We start from the raw sequence: 25,495 nt of genomic DNA, 5'->3' as shown, positions 1-25,495 counted from the left end.
TGGTAGTCTCAGTACAGTTGTATTAAACTAACTGGTAGTCTCAGTACAGTTGTATTAAACTAACTGGTAGTCTCAGTACAGTTGTATTAAACTAACTGGTAGTCTCAGTACAGTTGTATTAAACTAACTGGTAGTCTTAGTACAGTTGTATTAAACTAACTGGTAGTCTTAGTACAGTTGTATTAAACTAACTGGTAGTCTTAGTACAGTTGTATTAAACTAACTGGTAGTCTTAGTACAGTTGTATTAAACTAACTGGTAGTCTTAGTACAGTTGTATTTAACTAACTGGTAGATTTAGTACAGTTGTATTTAACTAACTGGTAGATTTAGTACAGTTGTATTTAACTAACTGGTAGATTTAGTACAGTTGTATTAAACTAACTGGTAGATTTAGTACAGTTGTATTTAACTAACTGGTAGATTTAGTACAGTTGTATTTAACTAACTGGTAGATTTAGTACAGGTTTTATTTCTAGATTTCGCTGACATTATCGCATAACATTAAGTTAGAGTTTTGATTAGAACAATATAATTAGAATAATTGTTTAAATTATTTGTATTTCACCAAAGTGTGACGTTACTGTTAGTAAGTGAATACTGTGGAGAAACACTGTACATAAACATGGGAGTATTCAATCCCTACTGTACCAAATACATGAACATATCCATGTATTTGAACCTTTTTGTTTGTTGCTGGGTCCCCCGATAGAACAGTGGTAACTATTCGCTAAAATCAGGGGTTCTATTCCGTTCGTGATAGCCAGCAGATAGCCCGATGTGTCTTTACTATAAGAAAACATATACTTTGTTGCCGATATGTATACACTTAACACATAGATTTCATTTTCTCAAAGATCCATAGTCTAATGGGAGAAAAATGTGCTTTACTGGTAAAGCCTGAGTATTACTCTACGTGTGTGTATAAAAACAATAAAAATAGAACATTGATCTAAACCAGTACAACAAAGATCCATAGTCTAATGGGAGAAAAATATGTCTTACTGGTAAAGCCTGAGTATTACTCTACGTGTGTGTATAAAAACAATAAAATTAGAACATTGATCTAAACCAGTACAACAAAGATCCATAGTCTAATGGGAGAAAAATGTGCTTTACTGGTAAAGCCTGAGTATTACTCTACGTGTGTGTATAAAAACAATAAAAATAGAACATTGATCTAAACCAGTACAACAGAAACAGTTAATGTCTTTGGTAAGATGTTACAAAACATAACACAACAATAGCACGGTAATGTGGTTAACCGTAATGAAGCCAATAAAAACAATGTTGAAGATGTCAAACACGGATTACCCTCCAACATTACCAAACGTATCATATATACTTAAATTCTAGAACGTTCTTGTTTAATTTTTATTTCGGGTAATTATTTGAGTATGTATTTCAATTTTTTAACGTAAGACAGTTAAGCATCAGAGAAGTGACAGTAAAACAGTTTTTTTTTTTAAATTGAGTCACATGGCACGTGTAGTTTTAAAACAAAGATGACCAGTTTAATTTGATTACTATCAACAATGTAACTGGCAACATTTTGAGTATCTTCTTGGAAAAACCGGCTCTAAGACTTTTAGTAAATGTATAGAGTGGATACTTTAGACAAGGAACAGCGTCACTTGGCATACGACGACTTTTGAATGACTCGGAGGAAAAAACATGTTGCTGTGTTACTACACAACATACCATTGTATTACTACACAACATACCATTGTATTACTACACAACATACCATTGTATTACTACACAACATACTATTCTAATGTTCAAAGTGAATACTATGAATTAAAAGAGTGTAAGATAACATATAAAGAAATAAGGTTAAAGTAGTGGATTGTAGTGTATAAAATATCATGACATTTACAAACTGGTTAGACATAAAAGTAAGGTGTTATGAAGTAGAGATGACTGGTGAAGTCAAGAAAAAATTTGAAGTAGAAAAAAATGTAAGAAAATGTCATGAAAAATTACATGAACGTATTGAAGGTGTAACCTCACAACATAACGAACTAAAAGGAGAGATTGAAGTTGATGGTATATGGCAAAAAGTTCTCATTATGGTCAACACTAAGGCTATTTACTAAACACGTAACGAAAAGTAATATCGAGGAAGGAGACAAGTTATAATAATGTGTTTAATAGTAGTTACATGAAACATGAGTCATGGAACCAAACAAGTATAAGGCATCCAGTCCTAAACTATCCCTGTCATGATTGATCCTGTGGGTGATGCACGTGGTTAAACAAATAATATAAATTAATGTAGGATATTATTAGGGCTAAACGGAATTAGAAATGAGACCAAATTCAATACTTAAATTTTGAATTTTAATCTAAACTCTTAATGAAGGCTGCAGGAATATAAATTAATATCGTACACGTCATAAAATAATGTTAGAAATTGCAGAACAAGTCGTCTCGACAATGTCATATTTATAATTAAACTCTACCTTATAAAATATCGTCTGAAGTCGTTGGAAAATAGAATCTTCTAAGACGTTTATTGAAAAAAAAACTATTTTTCTAATCACACTTTGGTTTATACACTTAAACACACGTCGAAAATACGCAAATATAACTTTGTACAGTTTGACGTGAAACACATTCACTATTCAACAATTCATGTAGGGCAAAAATAAAACAATTAGAACACATTAGTACACAACCAACTGTTGTCTAGTACATCTGTTATCTAGTACATTTGTTATTTAGTAAACAACCATCTGTTGTCTAGTATATCTGATATCTAGTACACAACCATCTGTTGTGTAGTACATCTAATATTTAATACACAGCTATCTGTTGTCTTGTACATCTGTTATCTAACACACAACCATCCATTGTCTAGTACACAACCATCTGTTTGGTACATCTGTTGTCTAATACACAACCATCTGTTCTCTAGTGCACCTGTTATCTAGTACACAAACATCTCTCGTTTACTACATCTGTTATCTAGTACACAACCATCTATTGACTAGTACACAACCGTCTGTTGTCTAGAACATCTATTATCTTGTACACAATCATCTGTTTTCTGGAACATCTGTTATCTAGTAGACAATCATCGTTGTATCGTACATCTGTTGTTTAGTATATAACCATCTGTTGTTTACTACATGTGTTACCTAGTACACAACCATCTGTTATTTAGAACATCTGTTATCCTATACACAATCATATATTCTCTAGTACACTAGCTTCTGTTGTCTAGTACATCTGTTATCTTGCGCATTGTCATCTGTTGTTTAGTACATGTATTATCTAGTATATAACCATTTGGTGTCTAGTACATCTGTTATCTAATAAACAAACATTTATTGTCTAGTACACAACCGTCTGTTGTCTGGTACAGTTGTTGTCTAGTAAATCTCTTGTGTAGTACACAACCATTTGTTGTTCAGTACACAACAATCTCTTGTTTAGTACACAACCATGTTTTTTCTACCACACAACCGTCTGTTGTATAGTACTTTGGTTCTCTAGTACACAACCATCTGTTGTCTAGTACACAATCGTCTGTTGTTTAGTACATCTGTTTTATAGTATACAACCATCTGTTAACTAATACATCAGTTATATAGTACACCACCATCTGTTCATTAGTACGGTTGTTATCTAGTATATGAGAGCTGTTAAAAAAATACGCGGACTGTTTGAATTGCGCGGCTCCAGTTGGTTCCAGGGGAATCCGCTTGGTGTCGCTAGGTTTGCACAGATTAGCTGATCACGACGCCATTTCCTGATTGCAGATATCTTCATTTGTGTATTAGCTACGCGGTTTTAAGTGAAGTGCGATTTTTTCGTTTGGCGGATTTCAGAATGAATGACCTGAAGGAACAACGAGTTGCTGTGAAATTTTGTGTTAAACTTGGAAAATCTGCGACTGAAACCTTTGCTATGCTAAAAACGGCTTACGGTGATGCTGCTATGAAGCGAAAGGCATGTTTCAAGTAGCATGAACGTTTTAAGGATGGTCGACAGTCCATTGAAGATGATGAGCGTCCTGGACGTCCTTCCACGTCAACTGACGACCCACACGTTGACAAAATCAACACCTTGGTGCGGGCAAATCGACGTCTGACTGTCAGGGAGCTTGCTGAAGAATGTGGGATATCAGTTTGATCTTCTTACGAGATCTTGACCGAAAAATTGAAGATGCACCGCGTTGCTGCGAAATTCAGCCCTCAGAACTCGTGAGTTTTTGGCCAAACACTCGATCACTGTTCTTCCCCACCCCCCTACTCACCTGACCTTGCTCCTTGCGATTTTTTTCTTGTTTCCCAAACTCAAAAGACCCTTGAAAGGAAGAAGATTTAAGACGATTCCCGAGATTAAGGCAAATGCGACGAAGGAGCTGGAGGACATTACAAAAAAAAAGCGTACCAGGACTGTTTCAAGAAGTGGAAACACCGTTGGGATGAGTGTGTGCGTTGGGGAGGAGAGTACTTTGAAGGGATTTCCCAGACCTGTAACTTCTAAATAAAGTACATTTGGTTTTATGACGTCAGTCCGCGTATTTTTTGAACAGACCTCGTACAACCATTTGTTCTCTAGTACATCTGTTATCTAGTACACAGCCATCTGTTGTATGATACAGGACGATCTGTCATCTGTTACACAGCCATCTGTTGTATGATACAGGACGATCTGTCATCTGTTACACAGCCATCTGTTGTATGATACAGGACGATCTGTCATCTGTTACACAGCCATCTGTTGTATGATACAGGACGATCTGTCATCTGTTACACAGCCATCTGTTGTATGATACAGGACGATCTGTCATCTGTTACACAGCCATCTGTTGTATGATACAGGACGATCTGTCATCTGTTACACAACATTGTTGTCTGGTACATATGTCGTTTAGCACACAACCATCTGTTGTCTAGTACATATGTCGTTTAGCACACAACCATCTGTTGTCTAGTACATCTGTTGTGTAGTACACAACCATCTGTGGTCTAGTACATCTGTTGTGTAGTACACAACCATCTGTTCTCTAGTACATCTGTTATCTGGTACATATCCATCTGTTGTCTAGTACATCTGTTATCTACTACACAACCATCTGTTGTCTAGTACATCTGTTGTTTAGTACACAACCATCTATTCTCCAGTACCTTTGTTATGTAGCACACAATCATCTGTTGTCTAGTACACGTGTTATCTAGTACACAACCATCTATTCTCCAGTACCTTTGTTATGTAGCACACAATCATCTGTTGTCTAGTACACGTGTTATCTAGTACATAGTCATCTGTTGTTTAGTACATCTGTTATCTAGTACACAACCATATCTTGTCTAGTACACAACCATCTCTTATCTTGTACACAACCATCTCTTATCTTGTACACAACCATATGTTGTCTAGTACATATGTTGTCTGGTACACAACCATCTTTTGTCTGGTACACAACCATCTTTTGTCTGGTACACAACCATCTTTTGTCTGGTACACAACCATCTTTTGTCTGGTACACAACCATCTTTTGTCTGGTACACAACCATATCTTGTCTAGTACATCTGTTGTTTAGTATACAACCATCTGTTATCTAGTACACAACCATATGTTGTCTAGTACATCTGTTGTTTAGTATACAACCATCTGTTATCTAGTACACAACCATATGTTGTCTAGTACATATGTTGTTTAGTATACAACTATCTTTTGTCTAGTACACAACCATATGTGGTCTAGTACATCTGTTGTTTAGTATACAACCATCTTTTGTCTAGTACATATATTATTTAGTATACAACCATCTGTTGTTTAGTACATAACCATCTGCTGTCTAGTACAAAACCATCTATTTTCTAGTACATCTGTTATGTAGGATGTCTGTTGTTCAGTACACAATCATCTGCTGTTAAGTACACAACAATCTCTTATCTAGTACACAACCACCTGTTGTCTAGTTCATGTGTTATCTACTACACAACCATCTGTTATCCATTACATCTGTTGTTTAGTACATAACCGTCTGTTGTCTAGTTCATTTGTTATCTAATACACAACCTACTGTTGTTCATTACGTAACCATCTGTTGTCTAGTATACAACCGTATGTTATCTAGTGCACAAATATTTGTTTTTAGTACATCTGTTATCTAGTACACAGCCATCTATTTTCTAGTACACAACCATCGTTGTCTAGTACATCTATTGTGTGGTACACAACCAACTGTTGCTTATGATATTTGTTATCTAGTATACAACCATTTGTTGTCTGGTACATCTGTTGTTTAGTACATCACCATTTCTTGTCTAGTACATCTGTTGTTTATTACACAACCGTTTGTTGTCTAGTACATCTGTAATCCAGTACACAATCATCTGTTGTTAAGTTCATCTGTTATCTAGTACAAAACAATCTGTTGTTAAGTTCATCTGTTATCTAGTACAAAACAATCTGTTGTTTAGTTCATAACCATCTGTTGTCTAGTACATCTGTTATCTAGTACACAAGAATTTGATGTCTAGTACATCTGTTGTTTAGTACACAACCATCTGTTGTTTAGTACATAACCGTCTCTTGTCTAGTACATCTGTTTTCTAGTACATCTGTTATCTAGTACACAACCATCTGTTGTCCAATGCATCTGTTGTTTAGTACATAACTATCTGTTGTATAGTACACTTGTTATTTAGTATTCAACCATCTTTTGTTTAGTAAATTTGTTATCTAGTATACAACCACTTATTGTCTAGTACATCTGTTATCTAGTACATTTTTTGTTTGGTACACAACCATCTGTTTTTAGTACATCTGTTATCTAGTGCACAACCTTTTGTTGTCTAGTACAAAGCCATCTGTTATCTAGTACACAACCTCATGTTATGTAGCACATCTGATGTTTAATACCCTACCATCTGTTGTTTGGTACATTTGTTATCTAGTACACAACCATCTTTTGTCTAACACACAATTTATCAAATGTGTTTGTCTGGGTGATAATCAAGATAATAAAAGTACATCTGATTCATGGTCAGGTAGTTGGAGAGCTCGACTCCTAGTCTCAGCATTACGGGTTCGAATACCCCTCGCACCAAACATTCTCGCTCTTTTAGCTGTGTGGACGTTATAATGTACCGTCAATCCCACTATTCGTCGTAAAGGAATATCTGCAGTATCGCAGGCTCCCCTCTTGTCTTATACTTGTAATTACTGATGGATAGATCTTAAAATATTCGTGTATCTTTGCGCAGAATTATAAAAGAAACGATCCTTGTTTATTACTTCGTCAACGTTAGATAATTGTAAAGACTGACAACAAACGTTAGATAATTGTAAAGACTGACAACAAACGTTAGATAATTGTAAAGACTGACAACAAACGTTAGATAATTGTAAAGACTGACAACAAACGTTTTATAATTGTGAAGACTGTCAACAGGTAGAAGAGCCATCCAGATCTGATCGAGCGGGTCATGCTCTTCCAACCGGTCACGTGCTAAGGAAACATTTCACACGAGGAAGCAGAATGACAGTCACGTCACGTGTTTTTTACATGGTAGGTGGTTTATTATTGCTACCTTATTCTGTACTTAAGTGCAAAAAGAGAACATTGGGTGCTTCATTGTGTGGTATTACAGGATCCCATCCTCATACAGTTGACATACTTAATGGCTTCATTGTGTGGTGTTACAGGATCCCATCCTCGTACAGTTGACATACTTAATGGCTTCATTGTGTGGTGTTACAGGATCCCATCCTCGTACAGTTGACATACTTAATGGCTTCATTGTGTGGTGTTACAGGATCCCATCCTCACACAATTGACAAACTTAATGGCTTCATTGTGTGGTGTTACAGGATCCCATCCTCACACAATTGACAAACTTAATGGCTTCATTGTGTGGTGTTACAGGATCCCATCCTCACACAATTGACAAACTTAATGGCTTCATTGTGTGGTGTTACAGGATCCCATCCTCACACAATTGACAAACTTAATGGCTTCATTGTGTGGTGTTACAGGATCCCATCCTCACACAATTGACAAACTTAATGGCTTCATTGTGTGGTGTTACAGGATCCCATCCTCACACAGTTGACATACTTAATGGCTTCACTGTGTGGTGTTACAGGATTCCATCCTCACACAGTTGACATACTTAATGGCTTCACTGTGTGGTGTTACAGGATCCCATCCTCACACAGTTGACATACTTAATGGCTTCATTGTGTGGTGTTACAGGATCTCATCCTCACACAGTTGACATACTTAATGGCTTCATTGTGTGGTGTTACAGGATCTCATCCTCATACAGTTGACATACTTAATGGCTTCATTGTGTGGTGTTACAGGATCTCATCCTCATACAGTTGACATACTTAATGGCTTTATTGTGTGGTGTTACAGGATCCCATCCTCATACAGTTGACATACTTAATGGCTTCATTGTGTGGTGTTACAGGATCTCATCCTCATACAGTTGACATACTTAATGGCTTTATTGTGTGGTGTTACAGGATCCCATCCTCATACAGTTGACATACTTAATGGCTTCATTGTGTGGTGTTGCAGTATCCCATCCTCATACAGTTGACATACTTAATGGCTTCATTGTGTGGTGTTGCAGTATCCCATCCTCATACAGTTGACATACTTAATGGCTTCATTGTGTGGTGTTACAGGATCCCATTCTCATACAGTTGACATACTTAATGGCTTCATTGTGTGGTGTTACAGGATCCCATCCTCATACAGTTGACAAACTTAATGGCTTCATTGTGTGGTGTTACAGGATCCCATCCTCATACAGTTGACATACTTAATGGCTTTATTGTGTGGTGTTACAGGATCCCATCCTCATACAGTTGACATACTTAATGGCTTTATTGTGTGGTATTACAGGATCCCATCCTCATACAGTTGACATACTTAATGGCTTCACTGTGTGGTGTTACAGGATCTCATCCTCATACAGTTGACATACTTAATGGCTTCATTGTGTGGTGTTACAGGATCTCATCCTCATACAGTTGACATACTTAATGGCTTCACTGTGTGGTGTTACAGGATCCCATCCTCATACAGTTGACATACTTAATGGCTTCACTGTGTGGTGTTACAGGATCCCATCCTCATACAGTTGACATACTTAATGGCTTCACTGTGTGGTGTTACAGGATCCCATCCTCATACAGTTGACATACTTAATGGCTTCACTGTGTGGTGTTACAGGATCCCATCCTCATACAGTTGACATACTTAATGGCTTCATTGTGTGGTGTTACAGGATCTCATCCTCATACAGTTGACATACTTAATGGCTTCATTGTGTGGTGTTACAGGATCTCATCCTCATACAGTTGACATACTTAATGGCTTCATTGTGTGGTGTTACAGGATCTCATCCTCATACAGTTGACATACTTAATGGCTTCATTGTGTGGTGTTACAGTATCCCATCCTCATACAGTTGACATACTTAATGGCTTCATTGTGTGGTGTTACAGGATCCCATCCTCATACAGTTGACATACTTAATGGCTTCATTGTGTGGTGTTACAGGATCCCATCCTCATACAGTTGACATACTTAATGGCTTCATTGTGTGGTGTTACAGGATCTCATCCTCATACAGTTGACATACTTAATGGCTTCACTGTGTGGTGTTACAGGATCCCATCCTCATACAGTTGACATACTTAATGGCTTCACTGTGTGGTGTTACAGGATCCCATCCTCATACAGTTGACATACTTAATGGCTTCACTGTGTGGTGTTACAGGATCCCATCCTCATACAGTTGACATACTTAATGGCTTCACTGTGTGGTGTTACAGGATCCCATCCTCATACAGTTGACATACTTAATGGCTTCATTGTGTGGTGTTACAGGATCTCATCCTCATACAGTTGACATACTTAATGGCTTCATTGTGTGGTGTTACAGGATCTCATCCTCATACAGTTGACATACTTAATGGCTTCATTGTGTGGTGTTACAGGATCTCATCCTCATACAGTTGACATACTTAATGGCTTCATTGTGTGAAGTGAATTGAAATGAAATGATTTCAGTAAAGGAACACTCCATAGTATAGGAAATTGAAATGAAATAACTTTAGTAAAGGAACATTCCATAGTATAGGAAAGTGAAATGAAATTATTTCAGTAAAGGAACACTCCATAGTGATGTAAATTGAAATGAAATTATTTCAGTAAAGGAACACTCCATAGTGAAGTAAAGTCAAATGAAATAATTTCAGTAAAGGAACACTCCATAGTGAAGTAAAGTCAAATGAACAATTTATAATAAAGAAACACTCCTTACTAATGATATATCGATCTAAAATGGAAGCTGCGTAATCAAGTGGAGACTGAGATCGTGCAGGAGAGTTGTTTAATGTCTGTGATTTAGTCTTCAGATGTTACTTTGTCATACTGCAAGCAGACGTTAAGGCAGTTAAACACTAAATTAACTGAAGTAATCACATGATCTTTCTTTTAAAGTTTTTTTAAGTTTTGGGGTTCATTTTGAACCAGAAGAATCCATATGTTTGACGTAACATTTCACTTTTGACGAAAAACGATTGAAGTACAACTATTTTCCTTTATGTATTCGGAACTTGACGTGACTTGTTTGTACAACGATTCATTGGATAGAGAGTAGTCCAAGAGTTGTCGGTGGGCTCTATTGACTAGCTGCTTTCTCTCTAGATAATCACTTCTCAATTATGAAGAGTTAGTTCAGATAGTCCTAGAGTGTGCTTGCATGAAGTTGAAGAAAGAAATAATGAAAATAGTAATTATTATTATGTTTGTTTGTTTGTTTTGTAATTTCGCACAAAGCTACTCGAGGGCTATCTGTGCTAGCCGTCCCTAATTTAGCAGTGTAAGACTAGAGGGAAGGTAGCTAGTCATCACCACCCACCGCCAGTTCTTGGGCTACTCTTTTACCAACGAATAGTGGGATTGACCGTAACATTATAACGCCCCCACGGCTGAAAGTTTCTAGCACGTTTGGCGCGACGGGGATGCAAAATCCGCGACCCTCAGATTACGAGTCGCACGCCTTAACACTCCTACGAAAAGTGAGGCCTAATAGGCCCCAGAGCAACTTGAAAGGCTATTAATATTAGGCTAATAATTTTGTATTTAAATGAAATGGCCATTTAACTCCATTAATGAATGGATTAACGAGATTCCCACTGTCCCTATCTACTATCTAGCGAAACCACAGCCAGGGGAACGGGCTTGAAGAAATCAGGAATAGAAACGTCTTTTCGTAGGAGTGTTAACACGATTGGCCGTGCTGGGCCCAACAGCAATAAGCGGCTTTATAAATTGGACATATTAATTTATTATATTTAATATTTTAGATATTTTAATTTTAAGAATTAAATGTGAGAGTTAAAGTTTATACTATTACAGATCTGTGAAACAAGAACAAATATTGAGGTTTGGATTCGGAGATTATTGTTATTAACAAAACTTATAAACATACAAAAGATTTGACGATGTATTTATTTCATAATAAAAATGGCCCGGCATGGCCTAGCGCGTAAGGCGTGCGACTCGTAATCCGAGGGTCGCGGGTTCGGGCCCGCGTCGCGCTAAACATGCTCGCCCTCCCAGCCGTGGGGGTGTATAATGTGACGGTCAATCCCACTATTCGTTGGTAAAGAGTAGCCCAAGAGTTGGCGGTGCAAACAAACAAAATTATAGCTCTTGTTCTCTAATTATTTGTGAAATACAAATAAACCTTACCATTATAGTTATTAATACAAATGGTTTCTGGCTGTAATACTCTTATTATTTAAAGGTTTCTTATTTCCCCAGTAGAGTAGCGGTATGCCTACAACCTAGGGTTCGATTTCCTACGATGTACACAGCAGATAGTCTAACGTTGATTTGCTCTAAAATGAACAATCAAAGCTTGTTTGTTTTTGTTATTAATGTTATATTTCTTGTTCGTGATTTAAATTTCGGTGAGGCCCGGCATGGCCAGGTGGTTAAGACGCTCGACTCTTAATTTGAAGGTTGCGGGTTCAAATCTCCATCACACCAAAAATGCTCGCCTCTTTTAACCATGAAAGCGTTATGATGTTCTACTATTCGTTGGAGAAAAGAGTAGCCCAAGAGTTGGCGGTGGGTGGTGATGAGTAGTTGTCTTCCATCTAGTATTACATGCTAAATTAGGGACAGCTAGCGGAGATAGTCTTTGTGCAGCTTTGCGCGAAGTTCAAAACAAACCAAAATTTCGGTGAACGTTAATAAAATTTAATAAATTGCTACTGTGTACTAATAATGTAGAAGACTGATAGTAGTTCACTTTTCACCCAACAGATGAAGCCAGATCTAGAAAATCTTCAAATCACAATATCTCAGCAGATAACCAGATGTGGCTTTGCTATAAAAAAACATAAACACACACACAAGCTTCACATATATACAGAAATTAACACATGTTTATAATTACAAATACTGTCACGTTTCTTGAGATCTTTAATAATTATATAGTTGTTTCCCTATTTTTATATAAATAGAACTTTATTATTCATTTTATGTTGTGTTCCGTTAATTGTCTCAAGTTTAGATAAATCTACTGAATAAAATATGTATGTCTGAAGCTTCTGTTAGATTGTTTAGATTCCTGCTTCTGTTTAATAGTTTTATTTTTCTGGTAATCAGTTAATAAAATGTTTTATAGCGTTTTTATTTTCATCTACAAGATACTAGTTTGTTTATTTGGTACATGGCTACACAAGAGTTATTTACATTAATGAACAGTCTACAAGATACTGTAGTTTGTTTGTTTAGTACATGGCTACACAATAGTTATTTACATTAATGAACAGTCTACAAGATACTGTAGTTTGTTTGTTTAGTACATGGCTACACAATAGTTATTTACATTAATGAACAGTCTACAAGATACTGTAGTTTGTTTGTTTAGTACATGGCTACACAATAGTTATTTACATTAATGAACAGTCTACAAGATACTGTAGATTGTTTGTTTAGTACATGGCTACACAATAGTTATTTAATTAATGAACAGTCTACAAGATACTGTAGTTTGTTTGTTTAGTACATGGCTACACAAGAGTTATTTACATTAATGTACAGTCTACAATTTTCTGTAGTTTGATTGTTTCGGACATGGTTACACAATAGTTATTTACATTAATGGACAGTCTACAGGGTCCAGCGTTTTTTGTTTTTGTTTGTTTTGGCAACACAAGAGCTATTTATACTGTTCATCCGTAGTTTTAATACACAGAAACAAAATAAAAAGCAGGCCCATAGCTACAATATTTTGGATTATTCTAATCAACAAGTTGGATTTGATCGTCACTCTTATAACGCACATATGGTCTGAAAATGCGAAATGCGATTTACGGCGATGCGATGAAAACCTGGGACACTTGGATTAGCAATATATGATGTAACGTAACCACTTGTCACACAGACCAGTTTATATGGTAGGTGTAAACCACGGACCACGTCGAACGCATTTATACGTTGAGAAGACAAACAGCATGAAATCAACATTAATCTAATTCTTTAAGGTATATGTTGAACTTTAAATAGATTAGACTGGTTTAGGTTTTGCAAAACACGCGCAATTTGTTACACCACTCAATAAGAAATAATTGTTGTTTATTTTCCTTTATCTCATCATAATCTCATTGGTTTAAAATTCAAGCCTCACATCATTTTTAACATATTAAAAACACGTCTTCACAACATAGAATGTATCATGAGTTACTACAAATAACGAGAGACCTTGAAGTCAACGCCTAATCACATTTCACTCAGTAAACACAGTCACCCTTGTAGTCAACACCTAATCACATTTCACTCAGTAAACACAGTCACCCTTGAAGTCAACACCTAATCACATTTCACTCAGTAAACACAGTCACCCTTGAAGTCAACACCTAATCACATTTCACTCAGTAAACACAGTCACCCTTGAAGTCAACACCTAATCACATTTCACTCAGTAAACACAGTCACCCTTGTAGTCAACACCTAATCACATTTCACTCAGTAAACACAGTCACCCTTGTAGTCAACACCTAATCACATTTCACTCAGTAAACACAGTCACCCTTGTAGTCAATACCTAATCACATTTCACTTAGTAAACACAACCATCTTTGTATTCAATACCCAATTACATTTTGCTTAGTAAACATAATCACCCTTGAAGTCAACACCTAATCACATTTCACTCAGTAAACACAGTCACCCTTATAGTCAATACCTAATCACATTTCGTTTAGTAAACACAACCATCTTTGTATTCAATACCTAATCACATTTCGTTTAGTAAACACAGTCACCCTTGTAGTTAATACCTAATCACATTTCACTCAGTAAACATAATCACTTACGAGAATGATTACAGCTCCTGGAATACAGCCTTTTAGGATTTTCATGTTCGACTTGTTTCTCTAGAATTTTTCTGATGAAGTGGCACGCAACAGACTTGCCGTTCACGAGTCTCCTGACCCTCACGAGCTTTCTTACTGTGTGTGACAGTCATAGGAAACTTCATAAATACGTTAAGATATCGGTGGATATTTTACCCTGGAATGCAGCTTGTTTCGACGTCACTATTAAACAGTTCAGTTCACGAGACTACGATGTAGCTTAGCAACGTTATTGTTAGATGTGTTTCTCGGTCGTTGGCGAAACACACGAAACTGCTAAACAGGTAACCAAAACGCGAGATGCGCACGAGCGAGTTTACAACTGGTTATTTATTTCTTAAATTTCCTGAAACGTTACACGAGGGCTGCCTGCACTTATTGTCTTTATTATTGTCTGTTAACTGAAACATTTCAACCTTGATACACCTGTTAACTGAAACATTTCAACCTTGATACACCTGTTAACTGAAACATTCCAAACTTGACACCCCTGTTAACAGAAATATTTCAACCTTGATACCCCTGTTAACAGAAATATTTCAACCTTGATACCCCTGTTAACTGAAACATTTCAACCTTGATACACTTGTTAACTGAAACATTCCGACCTTGATACACCTGTTAACTGAAACATTCCAACCTTGATACACTTGTTAACTGAAACATTCCAACCTTGATACACCTGTTAACTGAAACATTCCAACCTTGATACACCTGCTAACTGAAACATTCCAACCTTGATACACCTGTTAACTGAAACATTTCAACCTTGATACCCCTGTTAACAGAAATATTCCAACCTTGATGCCCCTGTTAACTGAAACATTCCAACCTTGATACATTTGTTAACTGAAACATTCCAACCTTGATACCCCTGTTAACTGAAACATTCCAACCTTGATACACCTGTTAACTGAAATATTCTAACCTTGATACCCCTATTAACTATTATTATCATTTATAATTACTATTATTATTTATTATAACTATTATTATTTATTATTACTGTTATTATTTATTATAGTTATTATTATTTATTATAACTTATTATTTATTATAACTATTATTATTTATTATAATTATATTTATTAACTTAAAATTCTTTATCGCTTTAGGGCCCGGCATGGCCAAGCGTGTTAAGACGTGCGACTCGTAATCTGAGGGGCCCGGGCTCTCATCCCCGTCGCGCCAAACATGCTTGCCCTTTTAGCCGTGGGGGCGTTATAATGTGACAGTCAATCCCACTATTCATTGGTAAAAGAGTAGCCCAAGAGTTGGCGGTGGGTGGTGATGACTAGCTATCTTCTCTCTAGTCTTACACTGCTAAATTAGGGACGGCTAGCACAGATAGCCCTCGTGTAGCTTTGTGCGAAATTCAGAAACAAACACACAAACTTTATCGCTTTAGAACAGAAATTTTTAGATACTCACGGGTATCTAGTGAGAGTGTGCTTATGAGACCCCTATGGTTAAGAGAAAGTTCCCTAATTTTGGGTTACTTACAACAGTGGTATCGTCACCCTAATGTTATATCCTGCTTTTGAATGTTGTTGTTTTTTTTATAAATGCGTTCTCTGTTGAAAATATGGAGCGTGTTTGTCTCGAGTCTTGGACCGTTCAATCAGTAGCTCAAGTATTTTCTGTAGACCACATACGACCTGTCGCTTTACAAATATTTGGAAACTAAACTTACTGACCAAAGATCGATTTTGGTTATTTTGACTCATTCTTTTTTGTTTGTTTTTCTATCAAAAAGTTTCGAACAAGAAAATATTTGAAGACGAGCTCATGATAGAAAAAGATACAAATTATAAGAAAGTTAAAGTTTGTGTAATTTCGTTTTTAATTAAAATAGACCCTTCTTTTACATGGCCCCCCAGTAAAATGGTAGCGGTTTCTCTCTGTCTGTCTGTCTCGACATGTATAAAACTGGCTGAACCAGTTTTGATGTTATTTGTTAGAAGGACTGAGCACTAAGGTATAGCGAGCCGTTCGTCGGTTCACGGAGGGGGCGGGATATAGCATTGTCTGGTAGTTAAAAAGCTTGATTCCCAAGATCACGTTGCAAGGTCGAAGGCGGACACCGAATAGTATTACCTTTTGATCCACGGAAGCGTTATAATGGATGGTTAATCCCATTATTTGTTGATAAAAAGTAACCTGAAAGTTGACGGTGAGGGCTATTATCTAGTTGCTTTTCCTGTAGTTGCAGTTTAAAATTATCGCTGGTGGCAGGTAGTCTCAACAGGTAATAACAATCAAAATAAAGGTGTTGTTAGTTGTTCTGAAATTAAACACAAAGCTACACAATGGGCTGTCTGTGCACTAGGGTATCGACATTTTAGCGTTGTCAGACATACCGCTATGCCACTGAGGGGCCAAAAAAAAGAACTTCTGCGGTAAGATAAGTGAAGCCGACATCAAGCGACGTTGACAAATACAAGTGTCCATGGTAACTTGACATCACACGAACGGTTCGTGTGTTACGATCCAACAGTATAAGCAACGGTTCAGCAATGTCTTTTACAAGTATTTCCCCTGCTACATAACTTGGAATAAAGCCTGGAATTATTGAATTGTAGGTGCTGAAATTCAAACATCTAATTCCAAGAATTTGAAGAGGGCATGCCGCCACATATTCAAAGAACAGGACATAAAAAATTTAGGAAGAATTATGTAAATATATTTAGTATTGTCTACAGAAGGGCTCAGAATTGTGGACTATAAGGGAAATTTCAAATACAACTTTTCGATCACCGTTTTTCCGACGTAGCGAACAACTTCATGTCGCTCGAGCAGTTTCTCTGAGCTCGTGTATCACAAGTGTAGTAACAAAACAGAACAACTGAAATCAAATGGCAGAAAATCTCTACAAGCCTAACATCAAATCTACAGTTTAATGAATACCAAAAGCATAGACAAAGATCAGCAACACTAAATAAAGGTTTTAATAATCAGAACAATACAAACAAAATAAACTATTTTACATCAAACATGTCCTTATAAAACTTCTTTTATCGAATGTGAATAAAAATATTTTATAAGTTATACCAGATGTTTGAGCCACGTATAAATACATGACAAATTTCTCGCAAGCACAATCTATTTGTCAAGAGAGTTAAGCTTGAATTGAACGATCAAACCGGTGAAGTTCCTTTATATAAGAAATCTTGGGTCGCTTCGTATACGTTATTTTCCTATTGTATGTTAAACGCAGAATTTACTTTAAACTTGGAAGATCAAATACGTTGGTTTAGTACGTAAGTAAGAACACAAAATTTGACATTATTATAAACGTTAAGTAAGTTCCGTGTCTGTGTATTTCATTTAACGTCCCAGGTAGATCAGCACAAGACCTGCTTTATGGCAAAATAAAAAGGATATATACTATAAATAATGAATTAAAATAAGTGTAACTGGTCACAAACGGATCTTATGAGTCACTGACCTTTTACCTTATCACTCAGTAAAACGAGTTCAAGGATTAATTTATCAACCTGCAACACTACCATGACCTTGTATGTCTCTCATCTCGGAAATATTAGTTACAAAGATATATTGGATGTTTGTAAGCTGGGAAACAATAGTTACAAAGTTATATTGGATGTTTGTAAGCTGGGAAACATTGGTTATAAGGCGATATTAGATGTTTGTAAGCCGGGAAACAATAGTTACAAAGTTATATCGGATGTTTGTAACCTGGTAAACATTGGTTATAAAGCTATATTGGATGATTTTAAGCTGGAAAACATTGGTTACACAGCTATATTGGATATTGGAAAGCTAGAAATATTAGTTACAAAGCTATACTGAATATTTTTCAGCTGGAAAACATTGGTTATAAAGCTATCATATATCTTCAAAGATTTCTTTTGTTGCAGTATCCGGATTCATAAAAAGAACTCTGACCTGGGTAAGTTGGTATTACCAAAATAACTAGGAAAACTGAACACACAACGTCATGTGATCAACGTAACCAGAGAAACTGAACACAATATTATGTTAAAGCCACAATGTCATATAACCAACGTAACCAGGAAAACTGAACACACAATGTCATATGACCAAAGTAACAAGGAAAATTGAACACACAATGACATATTAAAACCACATTGTTATATGACCAAAGTAACAAGGAAAACTGAACAACACAATGTCATTTTAAGACATAATCTCATATTCAAAGTATCCAGGAAAACTAAAAACACAATGCCACGTTTTTACCTAATATGATATGACCAGCGTAACCAGAAAAACTGAACAACACAATGGCATGTTAAAAACATAATATCATACAACCAAAGTAACCAGGAAAACTGAACAACACAATGGCATGTTAAAACATAATCTCATTATCAAAGTATCCAGAAAAACTGAACACACAATGGCATGTTAAAACATAATATCATACAACCAAAGTAACCAGGAAAACTAAACACACAATATCATGTTAAAAACATAATATCATACAACCAAAGTAACCAGGAAAACTGAACACACAATGTCATATGATCAACATAACCAATAAAATTGAACAGTGATGTCGAGAAAACTCACTTGTAGAGAAATATATATGTAGAAACTACTGGTATGGATAGAGAAAATATTTTACATAGAAGAGCGAACAGCTTTTCTACCTTCTTTGGTCACCCTGACGATGACCGAAGTTCGAAACGTTGTTCGCTCCTCTGCGTAAAATATTTTCTCAACCCAAACGAGCCGTTTATACATATATAATAAAATTGAACACTCAATGTTACATTAAAAATACATATCATATGACCAACGCAACCAGTAAAACTGAACACACAATGTCATGTTAAAAATATAATGCCATTTATCTTTCAACTCAACACCAGACACTGATACGTTAAAAAACACAATGTCACGTAATTTATGTTTACTAACACTATAAAAATTTATTACATTCGCTAAACCAATTAACATTATCTGAGTTCACTAATCCTAAAACATTACCCATGGTTAAAATCCCATAAAGATTATCCGAGTTGACTAATCCTATCAATACTATACAAGTTCACTAATTCTATCAAGATTATACAAGTTTACTAATCCTAACAAAATTATACAAGTTCACTAACACTAAAAAGATTATTTTAATTCACTAATCAATTAACATTATCTAAGTTCACTAATCTCAAAAATGTTACCCAAGTTTACTAATCCCCAAAATACTATCCATGTTCAATATCCCGTAAAGATTATCCGAGTCACTAATCCTATCAAGAAAATACAAGTTCCCTGATCCTAACAAGATTATGCAATGTTTCTAATCCTATCCAGACCATCCAATTTCACTACTCCTGAGAAGATTATACAAGCTCACTAAACCTCTCAAGATTATACAAGTTCACCAATCCTAACAAGATTATACAAGTTCACCAATCCTAACAAGATTATAGAAGTTTAATAACACTATAAAGATTATTGAAGTTTACTAATCTAGTTAACAGTATCTAAGTTCACTAATTCCAAAAAATATTATCCAAGTTCAATATCTGATAAAGATTATCCGAGTTCACTAATTCTATCAAGAATAGACAAGTTCACTAATCCTAACAAGATTATACAAATTTACTTAACAAGTTTATACAAGTTCATTAATTCTAACAAGATTATACAAATTTACTTAACAAGTTTATACAAGTTCACTAATCCTAACAAGATTATACAAATTTACTTAACAAGTTTATACAAGTTCACTAATCCTAACAAGATTATACAAATTTACTTAACAAGTTTATACAAGTTCACTAATCCTAACAAGATTATACAAATTTACTTAACAAGTTTATACAAGTTCATTAATCCTATCAAGATTATACAAGTTTACTAATCCTAACAAGATTATACAAGGGTGCTAATCCTATCAAGCTAATCGAAGTTCACTAATCCTATCAAGATAATCGAAGTTCTCTAATCCTAGCAAGATTATTCAAGTTCACTAATCACTTAAACATATTGTTAAGCGTCGCGTCTTCTTGCATGGCTTAAACTGTTTATAAACAGCGTTTTACTTGTTTGTGTAAGAGGAACTCCTCATTGATCTGTCTACAGTAACCAGAGCGTGAACCGAGCTAACAGAGGGCGAACAACAACAACAGTAACAAACACAATCAATTAAAAACTCACGTGGGTTTCCTGTTATTCCAGCCACTTGCATGACACAGCACCATCCCTTCTTCTACAATGTTTTTGTATAAATCAACTGACCTATTACAAAAACAGCACCAATATTAGTCAGGAAAATTTAGTCACTTTGCATTAATAGACCACAAAAGTAAAGGTTTATCAGAGGGTAGTGACCGTTAGGAGTCATGCACGTGAACAGTGGAATGATTTAATACCTCTGAGATAACTCGTGGTGTGAGAAAGATACGGAAACACGTCGCGACTATTCGTTACCAAAACCGGCCAAACCACCTTCCTAATCGTCCCTCTTAGAGTGTGAAAAAAACCAGAGATACGCATTATCTGTAATCACGAAGATTGAGAAATTGCTTGTAATGTGATGAGTTTCGCTTTTATCGTAAACAACGCCCTAACTTTGTCTTGCTTGGTTTTTTAATTAGTAAAGTTTTAAGAGTATTCTCTATTTTACATGTGAAATGAAACCGACAATTTTTTTTTTGTTTGTTTGGGAATTTCGCACAAAGCTACTCGAGGGCTATCTGTGCTAGCCGTCCCTAATTTAGCAGTGTAAGACCAGAGGGAAGGCAGCTAGTCATCACCACCCACCGCCAACTCTTGGGCTACTCTTTTACCAACGAATAGTGGGATTGACCGTCACATTATACACCCCCACGGCTGGGAGGGCGAGCATGTTTAGCGCGACGCGGGCGCGAACCCGCGACCCTCGGATTACGAGTCGCACGCCTTACGCGCTAGGCCATGCCGGGCCGAAACCGACAATACAATCAAATATAATTGAAATTTTAATATCACATTGTTAGGCACGTGATCGATGGTTGGATCGAGAACCCGATAGACCTAGATTTTAGCTCTTCCAGAAACAGTGATAAATGTTTAGTTTCACAATATACCGCCAGAAGGTGGATAGTTTCATAGAATCACGTTTGAGGTCGGTTTAGAAGCTGGAATGACAAAATTTATGCTCTAATGACCTCAACTGTAAAACTTTCAGTTTGTTAGATATCATAAAGTCATTTGTTTGTTTGTTTTTAATTTCGCACAAAGCTACTCGAGGGCTATCTGTGCTAGCCGTCCCTAATTTAGCAGTGTAAGACTAGAGGAAAGGCAATAGTCATCACCACCCACCGCCAACTCTTGGGCTACTCTTTCACCAACGAATATTGGATTGACCGTACATCATAACGCCCCCACGGCTGAAAGGGTGAGCACGTTTGGCGCGACGGTGATGCGAACCCTCGACCCTCAGATTACGAGTGGCACGCCTTAACACGCTTGGCCATGCCGGGCCAATCATAAGGTTAAACCACTATATTATTTTAAAAATTTACACTTGTGCAATTTTGAAACAAAAGCTTCTAATGTATTTTTTTTTTTATAATTCGTTATCTAGTTTTTGAGATACGATGATTTTCTTGAATTACAAATGCTTATTTTGAAAAACATGGATATTGAAGAGAACCTATAATAAAGCTGACTACAAAGATAACGCAAAAATTAATATAGAAAAGATCGTGTGTGAAACGTTTGCTTTCGAGTTTATTATAAGGTCAGGGTAGGTTGGGATATGTCAAAGTTTGAATGTTTTATGCGTAAATGTATACGGTTTGGTTTCATTTTCGCGTTAGCTGCCCCTCATTTTGCGAAAATAAATTAGTCTGTTTGGATTGTTTTGAATTTCGCGCAAAGCTACACAAGTGCGATCTGCGCTAGCCGTTCCTAATTTAACAGTGCAAGAGTGGAGGGAAGGCAGACAGTCATTACCACCCACCGCCAACTCTTGGACTACTCTTTTACAAGCGAATAGTGGGATTGACCGTAATTTTATGACACTCCCATGGTTGAAAGGGCAAGCATGTTTGGTGTGACGAGGATTCGAACGCGCGACCCTCGGATTACGAATCGAGTGCCTCAACCACAAGGCCATGCTGGGCCAAGAAACTAGAAGGAATATAAGTACTCACCATCCACGGCCAAATCTTGGATACTACGTTACAAATGACTAGTTAGATTGACTTTTACATTATAACGTCTCCACAGTTGAAATTGCGAGCGTGTTTGGTGGCTTGGGGATTCAAACATACGACCCTTTGACTGGGAGTAGATCGCCCTCACCAACAGGCCATAAGTTAATATGGGTGTATTGTAAACTGTATAGTTAATACAAGTTATATGTTGTAAAATAATTATATGAAAAACGACACATTTCAAAAATATTTACTAGCTTTTGTTAAAGTGTTTCTTACAGAATTAAGTACTTTATGAGGAAAGTCAAACGTAATAACGTCAGTTCGAAAGTGTGAGATTAACATAAAAATGAGACCTTTTCAGGAGTACATTGATATGAGTTAAACTAGTATATGGGTTATTATGTGTATAACCAGGAATTATGATATATAAAAACTCAAACTATTAGAAAACTGATAAAACATAAAAAAACACTTTGTTTATTAATGAACAAACGGGTTATGTAGTGTAGTTATAAAATAGAAATCTGACCAGAACGATTATGTATGGACAATATCGATGTCTAAATGTTTTATAATCAAGAACAGAATAAAGCTTATTACTATTTAATCGAAAATTTGGGATCATAGGTCGATTTTAAACAATTGTATCGCCATCTAGTGAATATAATTAAAACTAGTAGTCCACTGCTTCACGGGACGTATAGCATCAAAGCGTTAACTTTTCATACTCACACGCTTACAATCTCCACCACTGAGTCTGCTCCATTTGTTTACATATTGGGGTATGTAATACTTAATGGTATTAGTAATATGTTTAAAAAGATGGGGAAAATAATACTTCATGATATTAGTTATATGTTTAGAAACATGGGAATTATAGTACTTAATGATATTAGTAATATGTTTAAATACATTGGTATATAATACTTAATGATATTAGTAATATGTTTAAAAACATGGGGCATATAATAGTTAATGATATTAGTAATATGTTTAAAAACATAGGGTATATAATACTTAATGGTATTAGTAATACGTTTAAAAACATGGGGTATATAATACTTAATGGAATTAGTAATATGTTTAAAAACATGGGGTATATAATACTTAATGGTATTAGTAATACGTTTAATACATGGGGTATATAATACTTAATAATATTAGTAACATGTTTAGAAACAGGTGGTATATAATACTTAATGGTATTAGTAATATGTTTAAAAACATGGGGTATATAATACTTAATGGTATTAGTAATATGTTTAAAACATGGGGTATATATACTTAATTATATTAATAATATGTTTAAAAACATGGGGTATATAATACTTAATGGTATTAGTAATATGTTTAAAAACATGGGGTATATAATACTTAAGGGTATTAGTAATATGTTTAAAAACATGAGGTATATAATTCTTAATGGTATTAGTAATATGTTTAAAAACATGGGGTATATAATACTTAATGGTATTAGAAATATGTTTAAAAACATGGGGTATATAATACTTAATGATATTAGTAACATCTTTAGAAACAGGTGGTATATAATACTTAATGATATTAGTAATATGTTTAAAACATCGGGTATATAATACTTAATGGTATTAGTAATATGTTTAAAAACATGGGGTATATAATACTTAATGGTATTAGTAATATGTTTAAAACATGGGGTATATAACACTTCATGATATTAATAATATGTTTGAAAACATGGGGTATATAATACTTAATGTTTTTAGTAATATGTTTAAAAACATGGGGTATATAATACTTAATGATATTAGTTATATGTTTAGAAACATGGGGTATATAATACTTAATGGTATTAGTAATATGTTTAGAAACATGGGGTATATAATACTTAATGGTATTAGTAATATGTTTAAAAGCATGGGGTATATAACACTTAATGGTATTAGTAATATGTTTAAAACATTGGGTATATAATACTTAATGATATTAGTTATATGTTTAAAAACATGGGGTATATAGTACTTAATGGTATTAGTAATATGTTTAAAAACATGGGGTATATAATAGTTAATGGTATTAGTAATATGTTTAAAAACATGGGGTATATAGTACTTCATGATATTAATAATATGTTTAAAAACATGGGGTATATAATACTTAATGGTATTAGTAATATGTTTAAAACATGGGGTATATATCCTTAATTATATTAATAATATGTTTAGAAACATGGGGTATATAGTACTTAATGGTATTAGTAATATGTTTAAAAACATGGGGTATATAATACTTAATGGTATTAGTAATATGTTTAAAACATGGGGTATATAATACTTAATGGTATTAGTAATATGTTTAGAAACATAGGGTATATAATACTTAAAGGTATCAGTAATATGTTTAAAACATGGGGTATATAATAATTAATGATATTAGTTATATGTTTAGAAACATGGCGTATATAATACTTAATGGTATTAGTAACATGTTTAGAAACAGGTGGGAAATAATACTTAATGGTATTAGTAATATGTTTAAAAACATGGGGTATATAATACTTAATGGTATTAGTAATATGTTTAAAACATGGGGTATATATACTTAATTATCTTAATAATATGTTTAGAAACATGGGGTATATAAAACTTAATGGTATTAATAATATGTTTAAAAACATGGGGTATATAATACTTAATGTTATTAGTAATATGTTTAAAAACATCGTGTATATAATTCTTAATGGTATTAGTAATATGTTTAAAAACATGGGGTATATAATACTTAATGGTATTAGTAATATGTTTAAAAACATGGGGTATATAATAGTTAATGACATTAGTAATATGTTTAAAAACATGGGGTATATAACACTTAATGGTATTAGTAATATGTTTAAAAACATGGGGTATATAATAGTTAATGGTATTAGTAATATGATTAAAAAACATGGGGTATAT

At 35.0% G+C, this 25,495-nt stretch overlaps 2 protein-coding genes across 5 annotated transcripts in view; one reads left to right on the top strand and one right to left on the bottom strand.

Annotated features, from left to right (window-relative positions):
* Window positions 1–20,884, bottom strand: part of LOC143256161 (protein spaetzle 5-like) — a 44,527-nt gene extending 23,643 nt beyond the window's left edge. The window contains exon 1 of one of the 4 annotated variants that reach the window (XM_076512988.1): window positions 20,572–20,884. Coding sequence is in view for 1 of the 4 variants with exons in the window: in XM_076512984.1 (XP_076369099.1) it covers window positions 20,572–20,615 (44 nt within the window). In the remaining 3 variants the exon portion in view is untranslated. Of the gene's footprint in view, window positions 1–14,379; window positions 14,695–20,571 lie in introns of those variants that run through there. The other 3 variants (XM_076512984.1, XM_076512989.1, XM_076512987.1) reach the window with 3 other exon arrangements.
* LOC143256159 (uncharacterized) overlaps window positions 1–25,495 on the top strand; it is a 258,843-nt gene that overhangs the window by 1,746 nt on the left and 231,602 nt on the right. The window lies entirely within an intron of this gene.

Source organism: Tachypleus tridentatus, chromosome 7 (assembly GCF_004210375.1).
Source record: "Tachypleus tridentatus isolate NWPU-2018 chromosome 7, ASM421037v1, whole genome shotgun sequence".
Lineage (NCBI taxonomy): Eukaryota > Metazoa > Arthropoda > Merostomata > Xiphosura > Limulidae > Tachypleus > Tachypleus tridentatus.
This window is presented reverse-complemented; position numbering and strand designations above follow the sequence as displayed.